At 43.6% G+C, this 27,464-nt stretch overlaps 2 protein-coding genes across 2 annotated transcripts; one reads left to right on the top strand and one right to left on the bottom strand.

Moving 5' to 3' along the window:
* Nucleotides 1–11,640: 11,640 nt before the first annotated feature.
* si:dkeyp-51f12.2 (uncharacterized protein LOC100151460 homolog) lies at nucleotides 11,641–13,633 on the bottom strand. The gene is made up of 3 exons (XM_045207679.1): nucleotides 12,774–13,633; nucleotides 12,393–12,679; nucleotides 11,641–12,277 (listed from the first exon to the last, which is right to left on the bottom strand). The coding sequence occupies exons 1-3, from the start codon at nucleotides 12,858–12,860 to the stop codon at nucleotides 12,055–12,057; spliced, it is 597 nt and encodes a 198-aa protein (XP_045063614.1). The 5' UTR covers nucleotides 12,861–13,633; the 3' UTR covers nucleotides 11,641–12,054.
* Nucleotides 13,634–16,395: 2,762 nt separating this feature from the next.
* dhcr24 (24-dehydrocholesterol reductase) lies at nucleotides 16,396–27,068 on the top strand. Its single transcript, XM_041848848.1, has 9 exons — nucleotides 16,396–16,881; nucleotides 19,145–19,300; nucleotides 19,390–19,495; nucleotides 23,642–23,760; nucleotides 24,408–24,671; nucleotides 24,798–24,941; nucleotides 25,489–25,686; nucleotides 25,949–26,127; nucleotides 26,246–27,068. Exons 1-9 carry the CDS (start codon nucleotides 16,651–16,653, stop codon nucleotides 26,397–26,399), a joined length of 1,551 nt encoding a protein of 516 aa, XP_041704782.1. The 5' UTR covers nucleotides 16,396–16,650; the 3' UTR covers nucleotides 26,400–27,068.
* Nucleotides 27,069–27,464: the final 396 nt, after the last annotated feature.

Genomic DNA, 27,464 nt, shown 5'->3' with positions numbered 1-27,464 from the left:
GGCCAGTGGTGGGTCACCTTGTCCTACCTCCAGTTCTACTTGAAGTAAATGCTTTCTCAAGGAGAGAGATGAATGGGAGAAGTCTCAAAGGGTGCCTCTGCTAGGAGGCCCACAGCTCCTCATTCTCCACCGTCCTATTTTCCTCTCCCCTTCATCTCACTCTCCTTGATAAAGCATTTACTTCAAGTGTAACTGAGGTTAGAACAGAACAAGAAACTGAGCAAATTTACAGTGCATTCGGAAAGTATTCAGACCCCTTCACTTTTTCCACATGTTGTTACGTAACAGCCTTATTCTAAAATTGATTAAATTAAAATGTTTTCTCATCAATCTACACACAATACCCCATAATGACAAAGTGAAAACTACACAGAAATACCTTATTTACATAGGTATTCAGACCCTTTGCTATGAGACTCTATGGTCCTCTGTAGCTCAACTGGTAGAGCACGGCGCTTGTAACGCCAAGGTAGTGGGTTCGATCCCCGGGACCACCCATACACAAAAATGTATGCACGCATGACTGTAAGTCGCTTTGGATAAAAGCGTCTGCTAAATGGCATATTATTATTATTATTATTATTAGACTCAAAATTGAGCTCAGGTGCATCCTGTTTCCATTGATCACCCTTGAGATGTTTCTACAACTTGATTGGAGTCCACCTGTGGTAAATTCAATTGATTGGACATGATTTGAAAAGGCACACACCTGTCTATATAAAGGTCCCACAGTTGACAGTGCACATCAGAGCAAAAACCAAGCCATGAGGTCGAAGGAATTGTCCGTAGAGCTCAGAGACAGGATTGTGTTGAGGCACAGATCTGGGGAGGGGTACCAAAAAATGTCTGCAGCATTGAAGGTCCCCAAAAACACAGTTGCCTCCATCATTCTTAAATGGAAGAAGTTTGGAACCACCAAGACTCTTCCTAGAGCTGGCTGCCCAGCCAAACTGAGCAATCGGGGGAGAAGGGCCTTGGTCAGGGAGGTGACCAAGAACCCGATGGTCACACTGACAGAGCTCCAGAGTTCCTCTGTGGAGATGGGAGAACCTTCCAGAAGGACAAACATCTCTGCAGCACTCCACCAATCAGGCTTTTATGGTAGAGTGGCCAGACGGAAGCCACTCCTCAGTAAAAGGCACATGACAGCCTGCTTGGAGCCTGCCAAAAGGCACCGAAAGGACTCTGACCATGAGAAATAAGATTCTCTGATCTGGTGAAACCAAGATTGAACTCTTTGGCCTGAATGCCAAGCGTCACATCTAGAGGAAACCTGGCACCATCCCTACGGTGAAGCATGATGGGGGCAGCATCATGCTGTGGGGATGTTTTTCAGCGGCAAGGACTGGGAGACTAGTCAGGATCGAGGGACAGATGAATGGAGTAAAGTACAGAGAGATCCTTGATGAAAACCTGCTTCAGAGCGCTCAGGACCTCTGACTGGGGCGAAGGTTCACCTTCCAACAGGACAACGACCCTAAGCACACAGCCAAGACAACGCAGGAGTGGCTTCGGGACAAGTCTCTGAATGTCCTTGAGTGGCCCAGCCAGAGCTCGGACTTGAACCCGATCTAACATCTCTGGAGAGACCTGAAAATAGCTGTGCAGCGACGCTCCCCATCAAACCTGAGAGTTTGAGAGGATCTGCAGAGAATGGGAGAAACTCCCCAAATACAGGTGTGCCAAGCTTGTAGCGTCATACCCAAGAAGACTTGAGGCTGTAATCGCTGCCAAAGGTGCTTCAACAAAGTATTGAGTAAAGGGTCTGAATACTTATGTAAATGTGATATTTCCAGGGGGGGTTTTTATACATTTGCAAAAATGTCTACAAATCTTTTTTTGCTTTGTCATTATGGGGTATTATGTGTAGATTGATGAGGGGGGGGGCTATTTAATCCATTGTAGAATAAGGCTGTAACATAACAAAATGGAGAAAAAGTCAAGGGGTGTGAATACTTTCCGAATGCACTGTATGCTATAACAATACTTTAACACTCACAACTGAGACACAAACCACTCAGAGATCTATGGATATTAATTTACTAAAGTTGATCATGACATCACATTAAAACATGAAGTGCAACATTTGATAGAAACATGCAGCAGTGTGGCAGAGAGAGAGAGAGAGATAAAAAAAAACTGTTACAACAAGCATCTACTACTGTAACAACAAGGCACTTCTGGTTGAAATCATCTCTGTCCTGATGTTATTACATTGTCAAAAAAGAGAATCAGTGGTGCATACAAGACCACAGAAGCACACACACACACTTGCTCTATCGCATGCACACACATGCACTCACTCCCACATACACACACACAAACACACCTTCTCACTCACACTAGGGAATGAGACTTAACTCCCTCAACATTCACAGCACACACAGCTAATGGAGTCCAAGGCCGCAAGAAAGTCAGATTGGGGTTTTAAAGGCTGGGTTCTCCATTGAGACTGGTAGTGAAGGCTTAGTGCTGGCGGGGTGCTGGGCTCGTCGCCTGGTGTAGCACGATGCCACAAAGTCAAAATATATGGCTGCTGGGCGGTCTTATGGTAAAAAGTGACAGCAACAACAACAAATGGCTATAGGAGCACAGTGTATTACGCTTTAGTAGTCTTAATAGTAGCATTATAAGACACTCCTTCAAACAAGTATGTAAACAATGTCGGTGGGCTCAACCCCTTACAGCCTCTGCGATCCCCTCCATTCCAGAACAATGTCTCTCCCAGCACAAGTGTGCTTGATTTAGCTCATTGTGTAATGGCAGCAAGGGAATAGTCCATAGACACAGAACAGTAGTCCCATCCTAGCCCTCAGAGGTCAGAAGGACCCCGGCTCTTCATGACAGAGTCGTAGGAGGGGGGTGCCTCCAGGTCCCAGGGAGGAGGGGTAGGGGGCAAGGGGAGGTGTAGAGAGGGGGGCACACGCACAGAGTCCTCTGACATCTCCCTACGTATCCGGTCTAACCTCCTTGGGAGAGAGAGAATGATTATAAAGTATTTCGACATATAGTGACAAACTCCCATGTTGCTCATATTGCATTCTTTCCTTGTTTCCTAGAATCCTTTCCTAGTCTCCTGTCCATCCTGTCCACTGTAATTGACTGTTAATTAACATAAACACGTTTAGCATCTCCAGGCCTTCACACATACAAGCCGCTGATGCGCGCCTTTTGAACATCTACATTTTTAAAAGTATAATAAATCAATTTAATATACACCATCGCAATAAATCCATTATTTATTGTAGTCAGGTCTAAAGAAACATTATGATATGAAGAAAATATATTTCAGAATAACAGAATAGGAATCGGCCTAATGTACAGTGGGGAAAAAAAGTATTTAGTCAGCCACCAATTGTGCAAGTTCTCCCACTTAAAAATATAAGAGAGGCCTGTAATTTTCATCATAGGTACATGTCAACTATGACAGACAAAATTAGGAAAAAAAATCCAGAAAATCACATTGTAGGATTTTTAATGAATGTATTTGCAAATTATGGTGGAAAATAAGTATTTGGTCAATAACAAAAGTTTCTCAATACTTTGCTATATACCCTTTGTTGGCAATGACACAGGTCAAACGTTTTCTGTAAGTCTTCACAAGGTTTTCACACACTGTTGCTGGTATTTTGGCCCATTCCTCCATGCAGATCTCCTCTAGAGCAGTGATGTTTTGGGGCTGTCGCTGGGCAACACAGACTTTCAACTCCCTCCAAAGATTTTCTATGGGGTTGAGATCTGGAGACTGGCTAGGCCACTCCAGGACCTTGAAATGCTTCTTACAAAGCCACTCCTTCGTTGCCCGGGCGGTGTGTTTGGGATCATTGTCATGCTGAAAGACCCAGCTACGTTTCATCTTCAATGCCCTTGCTGATGGAAGGAGGTTTTCACTCAAAATCTCATGATACATGGCCCCATTCATTCTTTCATTTACACGGATCAGTCGTCCTGGTCCCTTTGCAGAAAAACAGCCCCAAAGCATGATGTGTCCACCCCCATGCTTCACAGTAGGTATGGTGTTCTTTGGATGCAACTCAGCATTCCTTGTCCTCCAAACACGACGAGTTGAGTTTTGACCAAAATGTTCTATTTTGGTTTCATCTGACCATATGACATTCTCCCAATCCTCTTCTGGATCATCCAAATGCACTCTAGCAAACTTCAGACGGGCCTGGACATGTACTGGCTTAAGCAGGGGGACACGTCTGGCACTGCAGGATTTTAGTCCCTGGCGGCGTAGTGTGTTACTGATGGTAGGCTTTGTTACTTTGGTCCCAGCTCTCTGCAGGTCATTCACTATGTCCCCCCGTGTGGTTCTGGGATTTTTGCTCACCGTTCTTGTGATCATTTTGACCCCACGGGGTGAGATCTTGCGTGGAGCCCCAGATCGAGGGAGATTATCAGTGGTCTTGTATGTCTTCCATTTCCTAATAATTGCTCCCACAGTTGATTTCTTCAAACCAAGCTGCTTACCTATTGCAGATTAGTCTTCCCAGCCTGGTGCAGGTCTACAATTTTGTTTCTGGTGTCCTTTGACAGCTCTTTGGTCTTGGCCATAGTGGAGTTTGGAGTGTGACTGTTTGAGGTTGTGGACAGGTGTCTTTTATACTGATAACAAGTTCAAACATGTGCCATTAATACAGGTAACGAGTGGAGGACAGAGGAGCCTCTTAAAGAAGAAGTTACAGGTCTGTGAGAGCCAGAAATCTTGCTTGTTTGTAGGTGACCAAATACTTATTTTCCACCATAATTTGCAAATAAATTCATTAAAAATCCTACAATGTGATTTTCTGGATTTTTCTTTCTCAATTTGTCTGTCATAGTTGACGTGTACCTATGATGAAAATTACAGGCCTCTCTCATCTTTTTAAGTGGGAGAACTTGCACAATTGGTGGCTGACTAAATACTTTTTTTCCCCACTGTATGTTATCTGGCTATGCGCCATGCCATAGGCTGTAGGCTTGTTCATTTAGCAGATAAGATATGCTTATAAGTCCATGCCATTATTTTATATTATATGATTTTATAGTAAGAAGAATATAATTGATAATAGCTGAATAAAATAGAAAGGATATTTTTCCCCATTCCGGAGTGAGTGCGCATATGAAGTGGCTATGTTGAGCGTAAAAGTGATCATTTGAAACAGGTCCTATATACGCTAGATTTAGAGTTATATGGCAACTTTAGTTGTGAATGATACAAACCTTAGAATGTCTTAGAAATCAGAACATATATGGGCTGCATGATGCGACTATAGGCTATTGATGATTTGAGAAAATTACAAAAAACGCTTGTGCTCTGTTCCTTGCCTCAGGCTGCACACTGTTCTCTCATCTGTATGTTTTTCTGCCGTGCGTAATATGCAGTAGGCTATGTATTGTATAACGAACGGCACAATCATTATTTTAATTTGGGGGGGGGTTCAGGCTTGGGCTCATATATAGGCCTATGTGTATGCATAAGCTCTAATATGCGTATTGGTGTTTTGAATTAATCATCACCGTAAAAAGGGCTGTCCATTTTGTTGTGTTAAGCTTTGAAACCACATCCACAAGAACCATGTTTTCCACTCAGTTTCAACCCATTGTTGAACTTCTTTCTTCAAATGTATCAATCACAGTGAGGTGAGTTTTAAAAGCACAATAATGTTTTGATGATGAGTTTGATGTGATTTTCGATTGCATTTGCATTGATATCAGAGTGTTTAGAGGTACAATAGAGTACCAGGCCATTAGGACCTGATGGTCGTTAGTGTGTTGGGTCCTACCAATGCATGTCAAATCAAATCGAATCAAATACAATGTTGTTTGTCACATGCTTCGTAAACAACAGGTGAAGACTAACAGTAAAATGCTTACGGGCCCTTCCCAGCAATGCAGAGAAACACCCCCAATAAATAATAGAAAAATAGACAATAACACAAGGAGTGCATAAGAGGAGATTACCATGACTCAACGGTCACGTGGAATTTTACTGCGGTAATGACTCATGACTGCCGGTGTGGCGGTATTACAGCCCGTAACAGCCCTGTGTGTGTGTGTGTGTTTACCTCTGGATGGCCAGGGCCTGGTGTGGGCTGTAGCGTGTTCCTGTGCGGGGGTGTAACAGGAAGTGTCCAGGTACATCCAACACCTGTAGCGTTGTCATGACAATACAGAGTCCCGCGATGGTCAGTGTTGCTCCGGTAACAGCCATCAGCACCCCCAGCCAGAGGGCTGGACCTTGCAGAGTCAGGAACCCCCCTACTACCTACACACAGTAGGCCGTTATTGTAAATAAGAATTTGTTCTTAACTGAATTGCCTAGTTAAATAAAGGTTAAATAAAAGAAATAAAACACACACACACACACACACAGTAAGCCAGGACACCATCTACATACAACTTAGTTAACATGTTATGTTGGTAATAAACACACACACAGCTAGAATGCTGCACCCTCCTACCATCATCACCAAGCCTAGAGATAGCAGCACACCCTGGGGAGATGGCCTCCTTCTCTCCCCCTGTCTGCCTGGGGCTACCCCCTGACTTGGCTCACACACACCTCCACACTCCTCCACCAACACCATCACACCATCATACACAATCTGCAGGAGAGAGAGAGCGAGAAAGAGATGAGTGAGTGTAATGTTTACTGTTCATTTTTTATTGTTTATTTCCCTTTTGTTTCTTGTCAATTTCACTTGCTTTGGCAATGTACACATGTTGCCCATGCCAATAAAGCCCTTTAAAGTTAATTTAAATTGAGAGAAAGATAAAAATGTAAATGAAAAAAAAAGATCAAAGAAGAGGGGTAGAGAGTTATCAGATGATCACTTGTTGATTGAACTAGGCGCATACCATCTCACTACTTTACCTTCTGAAGAGGCTTCCAGCTGCCCAGCCGGGGATAAAGGAAGGAGATGATTATTTAGTTTCTAAACCTCTCCGTTGTCTTTTTACTCCTCTATTCCTCAACTAGTTTCACTTCCTTTATGCTTTCCATGTGGCATGCTGGGTTGTGATTGTTATCTAAACAAAAATTAAGAATCTCAAGAATCAAAATATTCTACTCGACCGAGACTATCATTTAAAACTCATCCCGCTTGCTTTGCCAGAGGTAATCCTGATAGATCCTTTAAATCCGTTATAACGTTACATCACGGTCGACATTGAATTTGTGTTGGGTTGGGCAGGGCAGGGCAGGACACTCGCCCCCGGTAGTCACACAGCCCCGTTCTGCGCGTGGTCAAAGGAAGTCGGTTTCTGAATTTTATTCGGTGACGGTAAGAGTAAAGGAGAAAGACAGAGAGAGGGGAAGGGAGACAGGGAGGGGGTGGGGCAGGGCAGTGGCGGAGAAGAGAAAGATCTGGATATCGTCAGTGTTTTGTCAGAGGTCTGGCTGTTGATTTAACTAGACGACGCTGTGGGGGGAGAGATGCCATTCCTATTGTGTGGTGTAATTAATTATCCATAGACTAGTTTTAAATTAGTTGCACAGTATGTTATTATCTCTGAAGCAGAACACTTTGGTTCAGCATGTTTCAGTGAACAAGCAAACCTATAATTTTAAATGATTAAACTGTGATGATTGACTGGCCAGTCAGTTTTTATTACCAGCATGTGTTGTTCGAAAGATAGCCTAACCTGGGGCCTCATTTATCAATGTTGCGTAGAAACTATTCTAAAATACTACTTACGAACGGAATTTAGAACGTTCATACGCATAGGAAAAGTGTGATTTATCAAACAATCCTACGAGCGTTATACGCACACCAGTAAGAGATACCAGGAAAACATACCAATTGTTCTTTGCCTCTGCTTGTGCACGACCTTGGCTAGTTGCATTTCGAACCGCCCCTAATTAACCATATATGGTCAAAATCATCCCTTTATAGCCCATGGGGAATATACAACGTCGTGCCATTAAATACAACACGCAACCAAAAAAAGCGAAGAAAAAAACAACTTTTCCTAGACTGAAATAAATGTGCTAGTGTAAGAGATTGAGTTCAACCAAAATGTTTTATTTGGCTCGCTCAGTTGTGGCTTGACCAGTAAAAATAAAAACATGCTAACATTGCTGTTCTGTAGAATGAACGAGTCGTGCGTTCCACCTGGCGACCACATTCAGCAGCGTCTTTTTGCGCGTAACATAACCTATCACCTAAGCGTGGAAACCCTCTGTTCACATAGTTTAAATCGTTTTGGGATATATTTTATGTGGGTGCCGTCTATTGCTCTGATCATATTTGGGAACCCATCGATGGCATCATGGCAAAGAAAACCCCTCTTGACTTCAACCTGTTGTGCGATGGTGTATGCAAATGGGATGTGTTACTGTTCGTTTTGCTGATGATTGCATACAAAACATTGGCTCATCGCGGCTGTGAGATGCCTATCAGCAAGCTCCCGCTGAAAAGTGCCTGTTGTGGATAGCACTTGGATGTGCACCGGAATGGCATGCGTTTGCCTTTTTAAAGTAGGTCTTAAATCCCAGCAAAAATTCTATAAAATTGGTTTTGGGAAACGATGTCTGATTAGCCAATCTGTATTTTGCAGAAAGACTCCCACCAGTTTCTAAAAACGAGCTCTCTGAGAAATGCAGCGTGTGCCAAATCTTCCAACAGCAAGATCAACCATCTCTCATTCGATTTCCCATTATCTCAGTATTTTATAGTATTTCAACAATGGTTTCAGTTTCACACACAGGCCTACCCCTAACAAATTACCTATTTTATATGGATTATTATCTAAACAAATGCACTGATGTGGTCAAATTATAGCCTATAGCAGGACAATATACACTATATATACAAAAGTATGTGGACACCCCTTCAAATTAGTGGATTGGCTATTTCAGCCACACCTGTTGCTGACAGGTGTATAAAGTCGAGCACACAGCCATGCAATCTCCATAGACAAATATTGGCAGTAGATTGGTCTTACTGAAGAACTCAGTGACTTTCAACATGGCACAGTCATAGGATGCGATGCCACCTTTCCAACAAGTAAGTTCATCTAATTTCTGCCCTGCTAGAGCTGCCCCTGTCAACTGTAAGTGCTGTTATTGTGAAGTGGAAACTTCTAGGAGCAACAACGGCTCAGCCGGGAAGTAGTAAGCCACACAGCTCACAGAAAGGGACCTCCGTGTGCTGAAGCATGTAGCGCGTAAAAATAATCTGTCCTTGGTTGCAACACTCACTACCGAGTTCCAAACTGCTTCTGGAAGCAATGTCAGCACAAGAACTTCGTCAGGAGCTTCATGAAATGGGTTTCCATGACCGAGCAGCCGCACACATGCCTAAGATCACCATGCGCAATGCCAAGCGTCGGCTAGAGTGGTGTAAAGCTCGCTGTCATTGGACTCTGGAGCAGTGGAAATGAGTTCTCTCGAGTGATAAATCACGCTTCACAATCTGGCAGTCCTGGTTTGAGCTAGACATGGTTCGGGCTAGGCCCCTTATTTCCAGTGAAGGGAAATCTTAATGCTACAGCATACAATTACATTCTGCGCTTCCAACTTTGGCAACAGTTTGGGGGAGGCCCGTTCCTGTTTCAGCATGACAATGCCCCTGTGCACAAAGTGAGGTCCATACAGAAATTGTTTGTCGAGATCGGTGTGGAAGAACTTGACTGGCCTGCACAGAGCCCTGACCTCAACCCCATCGAACACCTTTGGGATGAATTGGAACGCTGACTGCGAGCCAGGCCTAATCGCCCAAAATCAGTGCCCAACCTCAATAATCCTCTTGTGGCTGAATGGAAGCAAGTCCCCGCAGCAATGTTCCAACATCTAGTGGAAAGCCTTCCCAGGAGAATGGAGGCTGTTATTTTTTTTATATATTTTTTTTATTTAACCTTTATTTAACTAGGCAAGTCAGTTAAGAACAAATTCTTATTTACAATGACGGCCTACACCGGCCAAACCCGGACGACGCTGGGCCAATTGTGCGCTACCCTATGGGACTCCCAATCATGGCCGGTTGTGATACAGCCTGGAATCGAACCAGGGGGTCTGTAGTGACGCCTCAAGTGCTGAGATGCAGTGCCTTAGAGCGCTGCGCCACTCGCAGTAAAGGGGGGACCAACTCCATATTAATGCCCATGATTTTGGAATGAGATGTTTGACGAGCAGGTGTCATGGGGCTCCCGAGTGGCGCAGCAGTCTAAGGCACTGCATCTCAGTGCTAGAGGCTTCACTACAGACCCTGGTTTGATTCCAGTCTGTATCACATCTGGCTGTGATTGGGAGGGCGGTGCGAACCCACTACCCTGGCGTTACAAGCGCCATGCTCTACCAATTGAGCTACAGAGGACCACGGGTTTGGCCGGGGTAGGCCGTCATTGTAAAAAAGTATTTGTTCTTAACTGACTTGCCTAGTTAAATAAAGGTAAAATAAAAAAAATGTAGTGTATGTTGCATGAATTCACAATGGAAATACAATGAAATTGAAAAATGATTTAATGATTACTCTCCTAACTTCACACATTTTCAACATATATTTCCCCATTCTACGCTTGACAAGCAGTTCCCTTATTCCACCGATTGGCACTGTGCATATGCATGGTCATGGCTGTGCTTAAATTTGTGAACACTCAATCCAACTTTCATATTGATAAATCTCACACTTTGCGTGGAAATGATCCCACACATGGTTTACGCACATATTTGTGCCTATGCATTATTGATAAATGAGGCCCCTGGAATCTAATTCCTAAATTCATAGTCTTAAACAACCAAATTGCACAGAATAACAATATGTGCATTTATAAAGTACCATCATTTAATCATTAATCAGCCAAGGAGATAAATATCTGGGCTGATTGTGTATGTGGAGCCTGTTTCTACACACTACATTCTCCTTGTGGCAGAACAGGTGGATCATCAGGTGTTACAGATTGACCATGCAGAGCCTTTAAGGGTCATGTCTAGATGGGATACAGCTTTTGTCAACTCTGACGTCAAAAGTGAATATTGTTTTTTGTATTTTAGCTAACCCTTTTCCTAAACTTAACCAAATTATCACAACCTGCAACATTAATGATCCTAAACCGCTGCGTAAATTCTCCTAAAAGCATATTTATGCTTGATCTGAAAATGTGGTAGGAGACACCATATGGAGGGTTTGACGCAATGCGGGCCCTCCGGAGTCATGCAGAGGCAAAATTGAGCTCCATACCGCATCGCCATGCGCCTCCCAAATGTTGTAACGTGGAGGGGGGTCCATATAGCGCTGTATAGAGCTATGCATTGACATGATTGGTTGACGGTAGGTGCGGGCGGGAGGTCCTGTATAAACACAAACTCACTTCCTTGACAACTTACTTCATAACAGCTCTAAGCTGCTCTGCGCAGCACAAGAAGTAGGAATGCCCTGATTTCGGCAGAGGCCGTATCACCGTAAACGCTGCACGGCAAATGCAGACGACAGATGTACCATGCAGCGCCTTTAAACCTGCTAAGAAAAGTCCATTTGGACTAAAGCTGTAGCCCTTCTAGACAAAAACCCTTCAGAAGGGGCGGGATGTGGTATTTGTAGGGTTTTAGTTGTCTAGCATGTCGACTGACCACTAGATGTCCTCGTAGACACATTAATGTATCACATTTGGATTTCTCACATCTTGATTTCAAAAGGACTACTAGATGACATGACATCAATTCAAGTATTCAAACTATTTTTATTTAACTTTTATATTCTGTTACACATGCATATACTGTAAAGAGCTAGCGGAGACAGGGAGAGGCACTGCGGACATTGAGTGTGGTTTGCACTTTTGAGCTATTCCATCGGTTCCTTTGCACCAGTCAAACTCAAGCAAGCACAGGTAAAGTATTTGAAATATTTGAAAATGTGTTTGTCTCATTTAGAAGGCAGCTTGTGAAAACATGCTAAACTACAGGTTGTTGAAGACAGACAGATATATGCAGGGCTTTAGGGCCATCTCATATTCCTGCCTTTTCCTCTGGGCTGACAGTTGATTGGAAGAGCCTGAGTGAAGGGTGTGGCCACAGTATTCCTCCTCCAGTGTGGTGGGTGGAGGCAGTGTGTGGGCCTGTCTGAGGTTATGTCACACCTCAAAGCTGATCTCCCGTGATCGGCCAAACAGGGGTTCCGAGGCCAGGTGTGTGTCTGAGTAGGCGCGGCGCAGGTGGGTGGAGCTACAGGTGGTCTTTATGGCGACCTCGTAGGGAGGTGGGGGGCCCAGCCCGGGGGGGTAGCGGGAGGGGGGGCTGAGTGGGGGGTAGTCCACATCATTAGCCCCATACACACCTTGCTGCTGGTGCTCGGTCCTAGACACAAACACACACACACACACTTACAGGACATGCACAGTGCGTTGTAACCTTTAATTGACCTTTTATGCACTTGAAATTCAACAATAACAATTCAAGAGGGATGTGTTACCTCTGCAGTAGGGCTGACTGGGACTCTGGGAAGCGTCCAACAGGACCACGGGGGCTGAAGAGGATGTGTCCCAAGTCAGGATGGGTATACCGGCCAGGGTAGTTGAGGTCTGGGTGTGGGTAGGGATAGTTGGGGTGTTCTCCCTGGTGGGGGTATTGGGGGAAGTTGGGGTACTCTCCCTGGCTGTACTCGACGTGGTGCTTGTTACTCATGGCCCAGAGAAGCCCCAGGATCAGCATGACTGCTCCCAGCACCACACAGCACAGAGAAAACGCCTGCAGGCGGCTCTGTAATAATAATAAATAACATTATTTTAATATTAACCATAATCATAACAGTAATAATAATAGATTGTACATTGTATTTCTTTATAGTACCCACCTGTGAGGAGGTGAGAAAGGCAGTGGAGCCGCCTGTCGCGATGAGAAAGACTCCGAGGAAGATGGCTCCGTGGTGGAGGGAAGGCATCGCTCTGGGACCCCCGGGGATGAGGTTTGTGTGTGTGTTAGTTTCTGTGGTTCAGGGAAGGCATCTCCCTCTCTCTGGGACCCCCGGGGATGGTCTTCCCGGTGGAGTTACCCCCTGGTAAATAATCCTAACCCCTGTTAGCGTGCTCTGTCCCGGTCAGTTCCATGGGACCAGGTCCCATTCCAAGTGTGGTTCCCAGGTCCGCGTGGGTTATTTTGATTCAAGAAGCAAAGATGACGAATGGATTTGAAGTTAAAGGAGAGTTAAAGTTTAAAAACTTCCCACAGAGTCCCATTATCTTCAGGTACAGTAGTAGAAATAAAAATAAAATGGATGAAACGTTGGTTTTCTTTTGTCCCTTCCAGACAGGATGATGAAATTAAGACAAAAGATGAGGTGATCTCTATCCATTTCTTTTAGAATAATAGAGACCCATTTTCAAATGATATCCAGAGGCTCACATAAAAAATTGTCAATATCATACAGTTTCTTAGATGAAGACACTGAAAGCAGGAGAGAATCGTCCGGGAGTGCTGAGTGAGAGTGAGAGTGAGAGAGAGAGAAAGAGAGAGAATTAGTGTGTGGTGTGTGTGTTCCGGGCTGGAGAGACGGATGAGCTGACAGCAGAGCCCATTAATTACTGGCGCCCCACCCTCTGTCTAATGTGTGTGTACAACTCACCAGCCTAGTAATGCTCCATTCATGTGTGTGCATGTTTGCATGCCTGGGTGTATGTGTGTTCCCATGTTCACTCCTTTTCATATGACCCAACAATTGAAAGTGAATTAAACTGAAACCAATCAGTCAGAATTCCCTCCTGTGCCAGTGCTTGACTTGGACTGAAATAGGTGCCGGTACTCATTTTTGGGTGCCGGTACTGTTTATATTTAGGTGCAGGAGCTCCACAATACTTTTGAGATACTATTCTATAAGAGGAACAGGAGCTCAAGCAGTAGAACATTTGAGGTGCCGGTACTCAGCTCCGGTGAGCTCCTCCTGCCCAAGTCAAGCACGGCTCATGTCACTGTGACAGTTCATAGATGTGGCTAAAGCTATGTATCCAAACCTACCTCACTGTATGGATAGGGTATATGGTATTATTTATCCAGTTTGATTTCAGAGTAATAGTTAACTATGGATATTTAAGGATGTATTCACACTGTATTCACACAGGTTTCATGTATCCTAATAATCTGTATATTTTTATTTCCTGGCTATATGATAGTTATAACTACTAACCTCTCTTTCATAACGTCTGAGATCCCCAGAGATTGGAAAGCTGCCGCGGCCATCCCCCTCTTCAAAGGGGGTGACACTCTAGATCCAAACTGCTACAGACCTATATCCATCCTGCCCTGCCTTTCGAAAGTATTTGAAAGCCAAGTTAACAAACAGTTCACCGACCATTTCGAATACCACCGTACCTTCTCCGCTATGCAATCCGGTTTCCGAGCTGGTCATGGGTGCACTTCAGCCACGCTCAAGGTCCTAAACGATATTATAACCGCGATTGATAATAGACAGTACTGTGCAGCCGTCTTCATCGACCTGGCCAAGGCTTTCGACTCTGTCAACCACCGCATTCTTATTGGCAGACTAAATAGCCTTGGTTTCTCAAATGACTGCCTCGCCTGGTTCACCAACTACTTCTCAGATAGAGTTCAGTGTGTCAAATCGGAGGGCCTGTTGTCTGGACCTATGGCAGTCTCTATGGGGGTGCCACAGGGTTCAATTCTTGGGCCGACACTTTTCTCCGTGTATATCAATGATGTCGCTCTTGCTGCTGGTGACTCTCAGATCCACCTCTACGCAGACCGACACCATTTTGTATACATCTGGCCCTTCATTGGACACTGTGTTAACAAACCTCCAAACGAGCTTCAATGCCATACAACACTCCTTCAGTAGCCTCCAACTGCTCTTAAACACTAGTAAAACTAAATGCATGCTTTTCAATCGAACGCTGCTGGCACCCGCCCACCCGACTAGAATCACCACTCTTGCGGGTCTGACCTAGAGTATGTGGACAACTACAAATACCTAGGTGTCTGGTTAGACTGTAAACTCTCCTTCCAGACTCACATAAAGAATCTCCAATCCAAAGTTAAATCTAGAATCGGCTTCCCTATTTCGCAACAAAGCCTCCTTCACTCATGCTGCCAAACATGCCCTCGTAAAACTGACTATCCTACCGATCCTTGACTTCGGCGATGTCATTTACAAAATAGCCTCCAACACTCTACTCAGCAAATTGGATGTAGTCTATCACAGTGCCATCCGTTTTGTCTCCAAAGCCCCATACGCTACCCACCACTGTGACCTGTACGCTCTTGTTGGCTGGTCCTCACTACATGTTCGTCGTCAAACCCACTGGCTCCAGGCCATCTATAAATCACTGCTAGGCAAATCCCCGCCTTATCTTAGCTCATTGGTCACCATAGCAGCACCCACCCGTAGTCTGCGCTCCAGCAGGTATATCTCACTGGTCATTCCCAAAGCCAACACCTCCTTTGGCCGCCATTCCTTCCAGTTCTCTGCTGCCAATGACTGGAACGAATTGCAAAAATCTCTGAAGCTGGAGACTCTTATCTCCCTCACTAACTTTAAGCATCAGTTGTCAGAGCACCTTACCGATCACTGCACCTGTACACAGCCCATCTGAAATTAGCCCACCCAACTACCTCATCCCTATATTGTTATTTATTTTGCTCTTTTGCACCCCAATATCTCTATTTGCACATAATCTCTTGCACATCTAGCATTCCAGTGTTAATACTATTGTAATTATTTTGCACTATAGCCTATTTATTGCCTTACCTCCATAACTTGCTACATTTGCACACACTGTATATATATTTTCTGTTGTATTTTTGACTTTATGTTTTTTACCCCATATGTAACTCTGTGTTGTTTTTATCGCACTGCTTTGCTTTATCTTGGCCAGGTCGCAGTTGTAAATGAGAACTTGTTCTCAACTGGCTTACCTGGTTAAATAAAGGTGAATTTTTTTTTTTGCAATTATATGGAAGTTATAATAGTTTGCTATAGTTTAATTAATATAATGTTTTTCATACAGTTTAATAATTGTATCATGCATACAATAGGATATTGAAACACTGTAGGCCTAGTTTAATATTAGTTGAGTTTTTTGGTTTATTAGTTTTACAAAGTTTTATTGACTTATATCATGTATCCACTGTATTAGCCTTTCACGGGGCCCGTGTAGCTCAGTTGGTAGAGCATGGCGCTTGCAACGCCAGGGTTGTGGGTTCGATTCCCACGGGGGGCCAGTATGAAAAATAAATAATGTATGCACTCACTAACTGTAAGTCGCTCTGGATAAGAGCGTCTGCTAAATGACTAAAATGTATTACTTAACTGTTGTATGGTAATGAAGGCATGGGCAGGGAGGGAATGGTGTGACGAGCTTTCTGCTCTCTGATTGGACGAAGCGCTCCGACACAGCAACTGGAGTCATCCCGATTGACGCGTTGTTGGCCAATGAGCGCCGGCCAGAGGCGGGGCTAGCCGACCATCCAGCCAGACTCGCATATCAGAGAAAACGACAGGAGTGGCTGGATTCTAACTTCAATATTTACACACCTATTTATGTGTGTAAGTGTTGGCATAAATAATCTGTATTGGATTTTAAAAGCAGAAGCTTAGAAATCTTGCATCGCTCGCAATCAACTAAAGGTCATAGAAGATCGATTGTTCGTAGAAGGGCTTTTCTCTCTGGAAAAGTCCCACTAGACCATCATCAGGCCCGTAGACCAACAGAGCAGGAAGGATGGATCCTTTGCTGTATCTTGGTGGACTGGTAGTCCTCTTTCTGTTGTGGATCAAGGTGAAAGGCTTAGACTACGTGATCGTTCATCAGAGATGGATTTTCGTTTGTCTGTTTCTGCTGCCGCTCTCAGTCATATTTGATGTATATTATTACCTGCGCGCGTGGCTCATCTTCAAGATGTGTTCCGCTCCTAAACAGCACGACCAGCGCGTGCGGGACATCCAGAGACAAGTAAGGGCACGCGGCTGAATATCAATTATGCATGCACTCCTATGATTATACTGTATTCAAATAAGTAGTTAACATTAAAGGTCACGAACAGTCATTCTGATTCCCATGTAAAATAGCATCTTGAGTGACTAAAGTATCACCCATAATATTTGTTTTGGATAGAAATGGTAAAACTTTTAGAAAAATTACTTTTTCTTTCATGGCTAAAGACCAGGAAGTTTGAAAAGACAGGGTGAGTGGGCAGGGAGCTTATATTCATGAGCTTGCCTTGACTGACAGCTCTAAAACGCCTATGTCAAGCAACTTGGATGCAGTGAGCAGTGTTGCAGTAGTCATCAAGCACATTTGGTGATACACAAAGCAACTCAAATTCAATCAAAATGATGTCAGCTTTTTTTCATACATCTCCCATGTGGCATGTCTCTTGTTATGTGGTTCACAGCAACACTGATGTATGTGTGGACTTGACAACTGAGTCTGAGTTTTGAACGACCCTCCCCCCTTTTGTTCCATGCTGGCTGAAGCCCTAGCTAGCCAGTAACTAGCTAACACCAGACACAGATGAAAGGGGAAACATATAAGTATCTTTGCCATAGATGAATAGGGGAAACTTTTAATTATATTTGCTAACACCCTACAGTAAAATGTTGGCACCAGTAGAGTAGCTATCTAGCTATATAAACCACGCCCCTCTGCAGACGGAAGACAAGAAGCAACCACCTGTGCTAATTAGTTGTCTAGCATGTGTGTAAGCGTAACTCAGGAAGTGTAGCAGAAGTGTAGTTTCATCGGATGGACACACCCATAGCTGAATGGATCTGTGCAAACACTAGCTGTAGTAGTTATCTTTTTCATTTGGAGTATTTTTTTTCGCTGATGAAAGATAAGGGCCATATGACTCGAAAGCCGTATCGCAAGCAAAAATGCGTAGGCCTACTGTCTTAATAAAACGCAATCCATCACCATTTCCGGATGTTGCACACCGCGTTCAGACAATCAGGTTGCAGCAGTCTGTTGTTTACCGCTGGCTGAACGCAGTGCAGCAACATCAGGAAGTAGCATTAGCCACTCTAGCATGGTGGTGGAAAATGTTGTTTTATTAAGACCGTACGCATATTTTCCCAGTTCTTCTAGGTCGGTGGGCCATTAAATCGAGTTAAGGAGGAAACCGACGCCTTTGCAGCCTGAATGAAGGATGTTTTATTTACGAGCCGGTCACAGGTGGACACAATTGTATATCCGGCTGGGCACATTGAAGTCAAACGCAGATTAAACAACATAGAAGGAATAATAGAGCCAGATAGTGCCATCTGGTGGCTGGTTGGGCCGCTACCCTACATGCAAAGGCCCATTGGTTGATAACGTGCAGTGATATTACAGTCTAAATTCTAAATCTAGCATGTTATGTTATCTGGACCTTCACACAGGTTCCCGATAATATCCCCAGATGTGTGTGTGTGTGCCTAAACACAGATCCCTGATAACACCAGATGATAACAGATCAAATGATAAAACAGTTTGTGTGTGTGTGTGTGTGTGTGTGTGTGTGTGTGCGTGTGTGTGTGTGTATGACTGTGCTGTGAAATTCCTGGGGTGAGGGACTTTAATCCCTCTCTTCCTAAAGAGAATTTGGAAATGGAAGAGAGAGAACAAATTGTGCAGGGTTCACTGCGTAGGTCTCGGAATGTGTGTCAGTGTGTGTGTGTATTCTGGGAGCTCAGCATTTCAGCATGGTATCAGATACCGTATTTCACTTGTGTCTGTTCAAAGTAGAAATTCTTGCTTCCATGTGTAATGTTCTGTAGGGATTAATTTACCGTGAACAGCAGGAGTAGGGCTTTAACGAGTGTTAACAAGTGCATTACCTATCTATCTTCTATGCCAGACCTTTAGGCAGAGGCCATAGCGTTTAGAGTGGTTCGAGGGGCAAGCCAGCAACCGGAGGGTTGCCAGTTCGAATCCTGGGTCTGATGGGAAAAAATCTGTCGGGAAGTGAGCTGGCATCCGGAGGGTTGCTGGTACCAAATCCTAGAGGCCATTGCCTGCCGTTGTGCCCTTGAGCAAGGTACTTAACCCCCCACAACAACAGCTCCCGGACCCCAGTGTGGCAGCCCCCCCTCACCTCTCCAAAACCTGTGTGTGTGTCTTTCGAAGGGTTGGGTTAAAAGCGAAAGTCAAATTTAGGTTGGACCTTGTGTGCAATTGACCAATAATTTGATCTTAATCTTAATCTACAGTATGATACTGTGTGTGTGTGTTGCAGGTGCGTGAATGGAGGAAGGAGGGGGGGAAGACCCACATGTGTACAGGTCGTCCAGGCTGGCTGACTGTCTCTCTCAGAGTGGGGAAATACAAGAAGACCAATAAGAACATAATGATCAACATGATGGACATACTGGAGGTGGACACACAGAGACAGGTAGGAGATCACACACACACTGTAGCTCTGTATGTAAAAGTATGTGTGTGTGTAAACCCGTATGACCTGGACATGTATATGTATAACAGGTGGTTCGTGTGGAGCCCCTGGTCAACATGGGCCAGATAACAGCTCTCCTCAACTCCCTTGGCTGGACTCTGCCTGTGCTGCCAGAACTGGACGACCTCACTGTCGGTACGCTACGCATCTCGTTACCATATCATCTGCATATCATCAGCATATATTGTTGTATATGGCTCAGGTTATATTGTATGGTGGTATATGTTATTGTATATGATTTGGGGTTATAATGTAGTATATATTGTTGAATGGCTATGTTATATGGTATATATTAGAGCTGTGACGATAAACCAAAAATTATCGCCACTGACCATAACACTTATCGCAGGTATTTTGCTGATATCGTTCATTACTATATGTGGCCTATACTAGAAACATTTGAAATGTGAAATGAAATACATTTGCTAATATGGGTGATTGTTGTAGCCACTGATTGAACTGGACTTAACAAGTGACATCAATAAGGGATCATAGCTTTCACCAGGATTCACCTGGTCAGTCTATGTCATGGAAAGAGCAGGTGTTCTTAATGTTTTGTACACTCAGTGTACATACTAGAGCTGGGTGATATGGACATAAATCCATATTGTGATAAATTGCCTATATTGATGCGATAACAATAAACAGAACAATAATTTTATAACAATGTGCACCACAGTTTTTTTTATTACCCTTTAAACTACTACTACTAGTTGATTTTTAATGGGACAGTTTTTTTTATTACCCTTTAAACTACTACTACTAGTTGATTTTTAATGGGACATTAAAAATCAACTAGTAGTAGTAGTTTAAAGGGTAATAAAAAAAACTGTCCCATTAAAAATCAACTAGTAGTAGTAGTTTAAAGGGTAATAAAAAAAACAGTCCCATTAAAAATCAACTAGTAGTAGTAGTTTAAAGGGTAATAAAAAAAACTGTGGTGCACATTGTTATACACTGAGTGTACAAAACATTAAGAACACCTGCTCTTTCCATGACATAGACTGACCAGGTGAATCCTGGTGAAAGCTATGATCCCTTATTGATGTCACTTGTTAAGTCCAGTTCAATCAGTGTAGATGAAGGGTAGGAGACCGGTTAAAGAAGGATTTTAAAGGCTTGAGACAATTGAGACATGGATTGTGAATGTGTGTCATTCAGAGGGTGAATGGGCAAGACAAAATATTGAATTGCTTTTGAACGGGGTATGGTAGTAGGTGCCAGGTGCACCGGTTTGTGTCAAGAACTGCACCGCTGCTGACTATTTCACACTCAAGTTTCCCGTGTGTATCAAGAATGGTCCACCACCTAAATGGCATCCAGCCAACTTGAAACACAATCCAAATCTATGCTGATTTGAAGTGGATTTAACAAGTGACATCAATAAGGGATCATAGCTTTCACCTGGTCAGTCTATGTCATGGAAAGAGAATGCCCAGAGTGTGCAAAGCTGTCATCAAGGCAAAGGGTGGCTATTTGAAGAATCTCAAATATAACATATATTTTGATTTGTTTAACACATTTTTGGTTACTACATTATTCCATATGTGTTATTATATAGTTTTGATGTCTTCACTATTATTCTACAATGTAAAAAATAGTAAAAATAAAGATAAACCCTTGAATGAGTAGGTGTTCTAAAACTTTTGACCGGTAGTGTAGTAAACAACCAAAAACACATATGTGTCGTGACGTGACTTTCATTATTGTGATGACTATAATGTATTGAATAATTAATTACCTACTATGTTAAATTGTTACTAGATTAAATGTATCATGTAACAATTAACTCATTAGGAATTTGGGGCACCACAGGAAAAGTTGTTTAACGAGTTACCGTTTCCCGAATTAACTCTAAAGATATCTAGATATCTCTTATCATTTAACAGTCATTTATTAATCTGTTACCTCATATCAGTCTCATTCTGAAAGTCGTAGACTCTTTAAGTCTGCACGAACCCGGGTCTTACTGATCACTCCGTACCACCCAAATTGATTTAATTAATTATTTATTTACTAACTAATTAAAATGATAACACAAGATACAAACACGTACACGGTATAGGTAGGGATTAGAAACTTAATACAATGAAAACGGGTCCCAAGAGGACTAACACAATATGACACTTATTACAAAAGATGGCGAGTTAAGAGAGAGAGAGAGAGAGAGAGAGAGAGAGAGAGAGAAAACTTGGATACACATGGACCTATGCTCACAGTAATCCTAATACTTTGCCCCGAACTGCCGCCCGTTTGGTAAGAAGTAATGCATGTATTTACGTGTTTGAGGTCTTCGTCGTGTATCTCTGTTGGACCCAGGCCTTCGTGGGAAGGGGTCGATTGGGCCTTCTTTTTCGGATGGCCTTTTAGATGTAATGCTCTGATTGTCCACGAGGTCACAATGTACTTCTTCTTAGTTGTCTGTTTACTGTCACTCGTTCTGGAAATGGTCTTCTGAGGACGGCTAATCAGCCGTGTCGATGATGCCCTGTGGGGTGATGAGAGCAGTGTAGTAAACGATGGTTTGAAGAGAGTAACAGGATGGTCCCACTTAAATTCACCTTCTTAGATACAGTACTTAGAACAGCTACTTAGCTGTAACATTGATTGTTAGTGGAGGCAACTTTGTCGTCTTCACCTCGTGTTGATTTTCAGGGTTGGGACCAATATGGACCTCGCTGCAGCTTGAGGTCCGTCTGATCTGATAATTCTTAACTCAATCTTTATGCACTCTGAGGGTGCATAGAGGGGCGTTTCCGTCATACTGACACACTCTCTGAGCTCCCTCGGGCGTGGCTAGTTACGAGGCAAAAGTATTATCATCACTATGATTTTGTTAGAAAGCTAAAATCACATTCCTATCTTCACGAAAACATTGTCTTCCTCCTTGATATTTTCTACACAAGGTAAAGGATGTAAACCTGATATCCACAGTGTAAAAGCTCTTCAAGTCACAATGTTTTCGTTATAACGCCTTGATACCATTTTGTATTACATCACAAAATAGACATACATTTTCCATATTCCATTTCTCATCATTCCCAACATTTGGATGTTGAAATATATTGTCCCAATGTTCATTGTTGTATGTTGAATTTTTTGGGCTGCAAAAAGTATCTGAAACAAAGGCATTCCTTTCACATACTAGAGGGTCAGAGATAGATTCTCCTCCTCTCTAATTTATGGCAGTGTTAAGGTGTCAAGACCGGCACAGCCATCCACCCCCGTCCCGTGTGAGGCCTTTGGTCCTCACCCAAGGAGAGTCATGACATATCTAAATTTAGCTTTCTTAATCAACCAGAAAATCAGTAGTTATTTCTGGTTGTTTATCAAAGTTAGCTGGCTAACTCATCGTTTCCATGGCATTTCATCCATCAGGGTTGTTTATTTCCTGTTGGGATAACCATCACACTCTCTTATTGGATTAGAGGACAGATGGTTTATAGATGGTAGAGTTCCGAGTTGAAACTCAGAAGAAATGGTTTCGGAGTGCACAGCGCCCCTGGATCAGATTTCAAAATGGTTTTCCGGATCCATGAACGTTAGATCAACAGTTTAATGTTTTCCCATCAGCACGCTGTAGATTAATCTGGATTTCCACAGAGACTCTTTCACACACTCACACTCACTCACTCACTCACACACACACAACCGAGGAACTGTTTGTGTTTACCCTACTCTCTGCTTTTTCACCTGTGTCCTCACTTTCGTCAGTGTTGTTTTTGTTGTCATGTGTGTCTGTGTGTCCTTTGCTGTTGTATTTCTTTTTTTATTCAATTAATCGGCAGAATAAACAGCATTAGACAAATGACAAATACCTTGTCAGTGCACGTCCATATCACATGATAATCATTACATGCTTATCAGTAACATAAGGTGCATTCATAATACATGTAAGCAACAATGATTGCTATGCTAATTGATCCCACCATTACAAGTAAAACAAAAAATAGAATGAATTAGAATATAAACCCAAAATTCAACCTACCCCATCCCACCCGAGTGACCCTTTTGATTTAACTCCTCATAGCAAGAGATCTTACACTTTCAGCTGCATTTGACCACATTAATAAGGTTCTTTCATTGTCACCTTGAGAATGAGCAGTGGACAATTCCAAAATAACAATATCTAAAAACTAGAAGAGCCATGCCAGTGTATGTGGGGGCTTCCATCTTAAGGCAAGCTACTGTTGTATCTTGACTGTTCCTGAGCGTTAGTATTCCCCCATTGTCTTTTGTTTACTAAATAATCAATCCCTCACCTTCTCTCTCTCTCTCCAGGAGGTCTGGTGATGGGTACAGGTATTGAGTCGTCCTCTCATATCTACGGACTCTTCCAGCACATCTGTGTTGCCTTTGAGCTGGTGCTGGCTGATGGCAGCCTGGTTCACTGTACTGAGGTGAGCAGAGCTCTCTTTACTGTTTGACTCTTTGAGAGAACCTTGTAGTCGGAGAAGAGTAATACCACAGACCTCCAGTTCTATAACTAGGAGTAATACCACAGACCTCCAGTTCTATAACTAGGAGTAATACCACAGACCTCCAGTTCTATAACTAGGAGTAATACCACAGACCTCCAGTTCTATAACTAGGAGTAATACCACAGACCTCCAGTTCTATAACTAGGAGTAATACCACAGACCTCCAGTTCTATAACTAGGAGTAATACCACAGACCTCCAGTTCTATAACTAGGAGTAATACCACAGACCTCCAGTTCTATAACTAGGAGTAATACCACAGACCTCCAGTTCTATAACTAGGAGTAATACCACAGACCTCCAGTTCTATAACTAAGAGTAATGCTACAGACCTCCAGTTCTATAACTAGGAGTAATACCACAGACCTCCAGTTCTATAACTAAGAGTAGTGCTACAGACCTCCAGTCCATTAGTAAACACCAGCCAACACCAACCTACAGCTAATCTGGAAACAAAGGTTCCACAGTACAACTAGAGAGAGAGAGAGAAGGAGGATTGTTTCTGCACTCTGCTATGTGGCTCTCTTACAGGAGGGGAACTGTTGTTTTGTGTGTGTTCCCTAACAGGAGGAGAACTCTGACCTGTTCCACGCGGTTCCTTGGTCCTGTGGTACTCTGGGGTTCCTGGTTGCTGCAGAAATAAAGATTGTCCCTGCGAGGTTGTGGGTTCGTTTGCAGTATGAGCCAATCAGAGGGCTGGAGAACATCTGCCGTCGGTTCAGTGAGGCGTCTGAGGACAAGAGTAACACATTTGTAGAAGGACTGCAGTACTCTCTGGATGAAGCTGTTATCATGACTGGCACTATGACTGACACCGCTGAACCCAACAAGGTGAGAGAGGGAAAGCGAGAAATAGAGGATGACCGGGTACACTGAGAAGGACAAGAGAGGAGGAGAGTGCTGTCTGTCAGCAAGATCTAACCATAACCCTCCACTGTGTGTATGTGTGTGTTTCAGATCAACCGGATCGGCCTGCACTATAAGCCGTGGTTCTTCAAGCACGTTGAGAGATATCTGACAGAGAACAAGAAAGCAGTAGAGTACATCCCTCTACGCCACTACTACCACAGACATACACGATCCATTTTCTGGGAGCTCCAGGTACACACACACACACACACACACACACACACACACACACACACACACACACACACACACACACACACACACACACACACACAGTGCATTAGACAGATGATACAAAGTGACCCTTTTATCCTGCAGATTTCAGCATGTCATCATCTTCTCCCCCAGCACATGCATTAGCCTCCCTAATGCACACACACACACACACACACACACACACACACACACACACACACACACACACACACACACACACACACACACTGCCATTAGGAAACCGTGTGGTTTGCTGGTAATTGTTTCTTTCCAAACCTTAAATGATGTTATAAATAATGTAGTTGTTGTTGGGGAAGGAGGAGAGGAGGGGTAAGGTGGCAGTTTTACAGCTTCCTGCTATTCTATCCTTATTGAGGGTCGTGTTCAGTAGGGCGTACATTACAATAGCTAAACGTTCTGAAATGGAAAACAAAAATGTGTTTCAAACGTTTTCTACGTACTGGACACCACTGCACTGCTGGAAAGCTGATTCCTGTCAACATGAATGTGTGTGTGTCTCCAGGACATCATCCCGTTTGGTAACCACCCAGTGTTCCGGTGGTTGTTTGGCTGGATGGTTCCTCCTAAGATCTCTCTGTTGAAGCTGACACAGGGCGAGACCATCAGACAGCTGTATGAGCAGCACCATGTTGTCCAGGACATGCTGGTCCCCATGAAACACATCCAGACCGCTATCGCACGCTTCCACCAGGACATCCATGTAAGACACACACATTGCATGCTTCCACAGCGTCACATATACCCTAATAAATTAGACAAACTCAAGTGTGACTGAGTTGGTAGATCTCGTTTTAAGGGTGTGACTGAGTTGGTACAGTATGTCTCGTTGTAGGGGTGTGACTGAGTTGGTATGTCTCGTTGTAGGGGTGTGACTGAGTTGGTATGTCTCGTTGTAGGGGTGTGACAGAGTTGGTATGTCTTGTTTTAAGGGTGTGACCGAGTTGGTATGTCCCTCCCTGCAGGTGTACCCTCTGTGGTTGTGTCCGTTCGTGCTCCCCCCGGGCCGGGGGATGGTTCATCCTAAAGGTGAGGAGGCAGAGCTGTATGTGGACATCGGTGCGTATGGAGAACCCAGAGTTAAACACTTCCAGGCTAAAGCCTCATGTAGACAGCTGGAGCAGTTTGTCAGAGAGGTGCACGGGTGAGTTTCTGTACACACACAAACATACCAACCTTTACACACACGCACCCCAACAGGCTATAGAGGGTGCGGAGTTAGGGTTCAGATTGTGCTGACGTGTGTGTGTGTGTGTCTCCAGGTTCCAGATGCTGTATGCTGATGTATACATGGAGCGCAGTGAGTTCTGGGAGATGTTTGATGGAACGTTGTATCACCGTCTGAGGAAGGAGCTTGGCTGTCAGGACGCTTTCCCCGAGGTCTACGACAAGATCTGCAAAGCTGCACGACACTGACTACTAACCTCTGATCCTTTCAACTCTGCCATCCCACCAGCAACAATATGAAGATGAGAGCCTTTGAGTGTTTGCACCGTGTTCTCAGCCTGTTTGTATTGTAAAGCCCACTGAATGTGAATGTGCTGATGAAACACAAACAGCCCTAACACCTGTCTGTTTTTATGTCTAACCTCTGACCCCTAACCCCAACACCAGCCTGCCCTGACCTCTAGCTCCTAACCCTAGGAGAGACTTGTGCTGTCATTGTTTATTTTACCATTCCTTAATTTGACTATCAAGGGGTATATTTCCTTAGTTCAAATGACTGGACATCTTACAGACTATGGCTTTAATGATGTAATGCCCTCTGCCTGTTATACAACACATATCCAGTCTGCTATTCTGTCTATCATGTGTTTAGAATCTATCCTGACATTTAGAGCATGTTTCTTTGTGTCCACTGTGATCACATCACTCCGCCTTAAACTCATCTGATGATTATTGGTGCGCACATCATCTGTAGAGTGTTCAAACAATCACATTTTCCTCTGGCTTGTGGAAGAACAGTCACCTGTTCTCAGTCAGTCCGTGTGTGTGTTCTGGCAGAGAGAAAGGACGTCAATGCCTTTGTCCAAATAAATGTTTTTGTTGATGTATGATAATAAAGTTTGATTTGTCAACAGCAAATATCTCTACTACTTTCTACGGTACCAAACATAGACATCTCATGTTGATCAATATAGATTTTAATAGAGTTGAAAAACTAAACTTTGAAATCTGATGGGTTGTATCCTGAGTCTGGGCTTGCTGCTTCTGTGTGTGTTGTGTGTCTAAGCTGCTGTCATCAAGCGTTCCTTCTGGGCGGCACCAGGAAACTGTCTGTCCACCGCAGCCTCTCCTTGAAACACACACGCTCTGTCAGAGAGTCTGTCATTTCAGGTCAGGTATTACTGTGTGTTTGCGTGTGTGTGTGTCTTACTGTGTGTGTTTGTCTCTGTCAGAGAAGTTCACAGGACTAGGAATGTCTGAGGGGAGAGGAGAAGAGAAGGGTATTATATTTTTTCTTCCTCCATTTGGGTCGGG

Source organism: Coregonus clupeaformis, chromosome 26 (genome assembly GCF_020615455.1).
Source record: "Coregonus clupeaformis isolate EN_2021a chromosome 26, ASM2061545v1, whole genome shotgun sequence".
Lineage (NCBI taxonomy): Eukaryota > Metazoa > Chordata > Actinopteri > Salmoniformes > Salmonidae > Coregonus > Coregonus clupeaformis.
This window is presented reverse-complemented; position numbering and strand designations above follow the sequence as displayed.

Coding starts and splice junctions, on each gene's coding strand:
- si:dkeyp-51f12.2 (XM_045207679.1), bottom strand. CDS start 12,860: ATGCCTTCCCTCCACCACGGAGCCATCTTCCTCGGAGTCTTTCTCATC. Junction 12,680..12,773: donor CCTTTCTCACCTCCTCACAG/GTGGGTACTATA, acceptor TTATTATTACAG/AGCCGCCTGCAGGCGTTTTC. Junction 12,278..12,392: donor CAGTCAGCCCTACTGCAGAG/GTAACACATCCC, acceptor GTTTGTGTCTAG/GACCGAGCACCAGCAGCAAG.
- dhcr24 (XM_041848848.1), top strand. CDS start 16,651: ATGGATCCTTTGCTGTATCTTGGTGGACTGGTAGTCCTCTTTCTGTTG. Junction 16,882..19,144: donor TGCGGGACATCCAGAGACAA/GTAAGGGCACGC, acceptor TGTGTGTTGCAG/GTGCGTGAATGGAGGAAGGA. Junction 19,496..23,641: donor ACTGGACGACCTCACTGTCG/GTACGCTACGCA, acceptor CTCTCTCTCCAG/GAGGTCTGGTGATGGGTACA.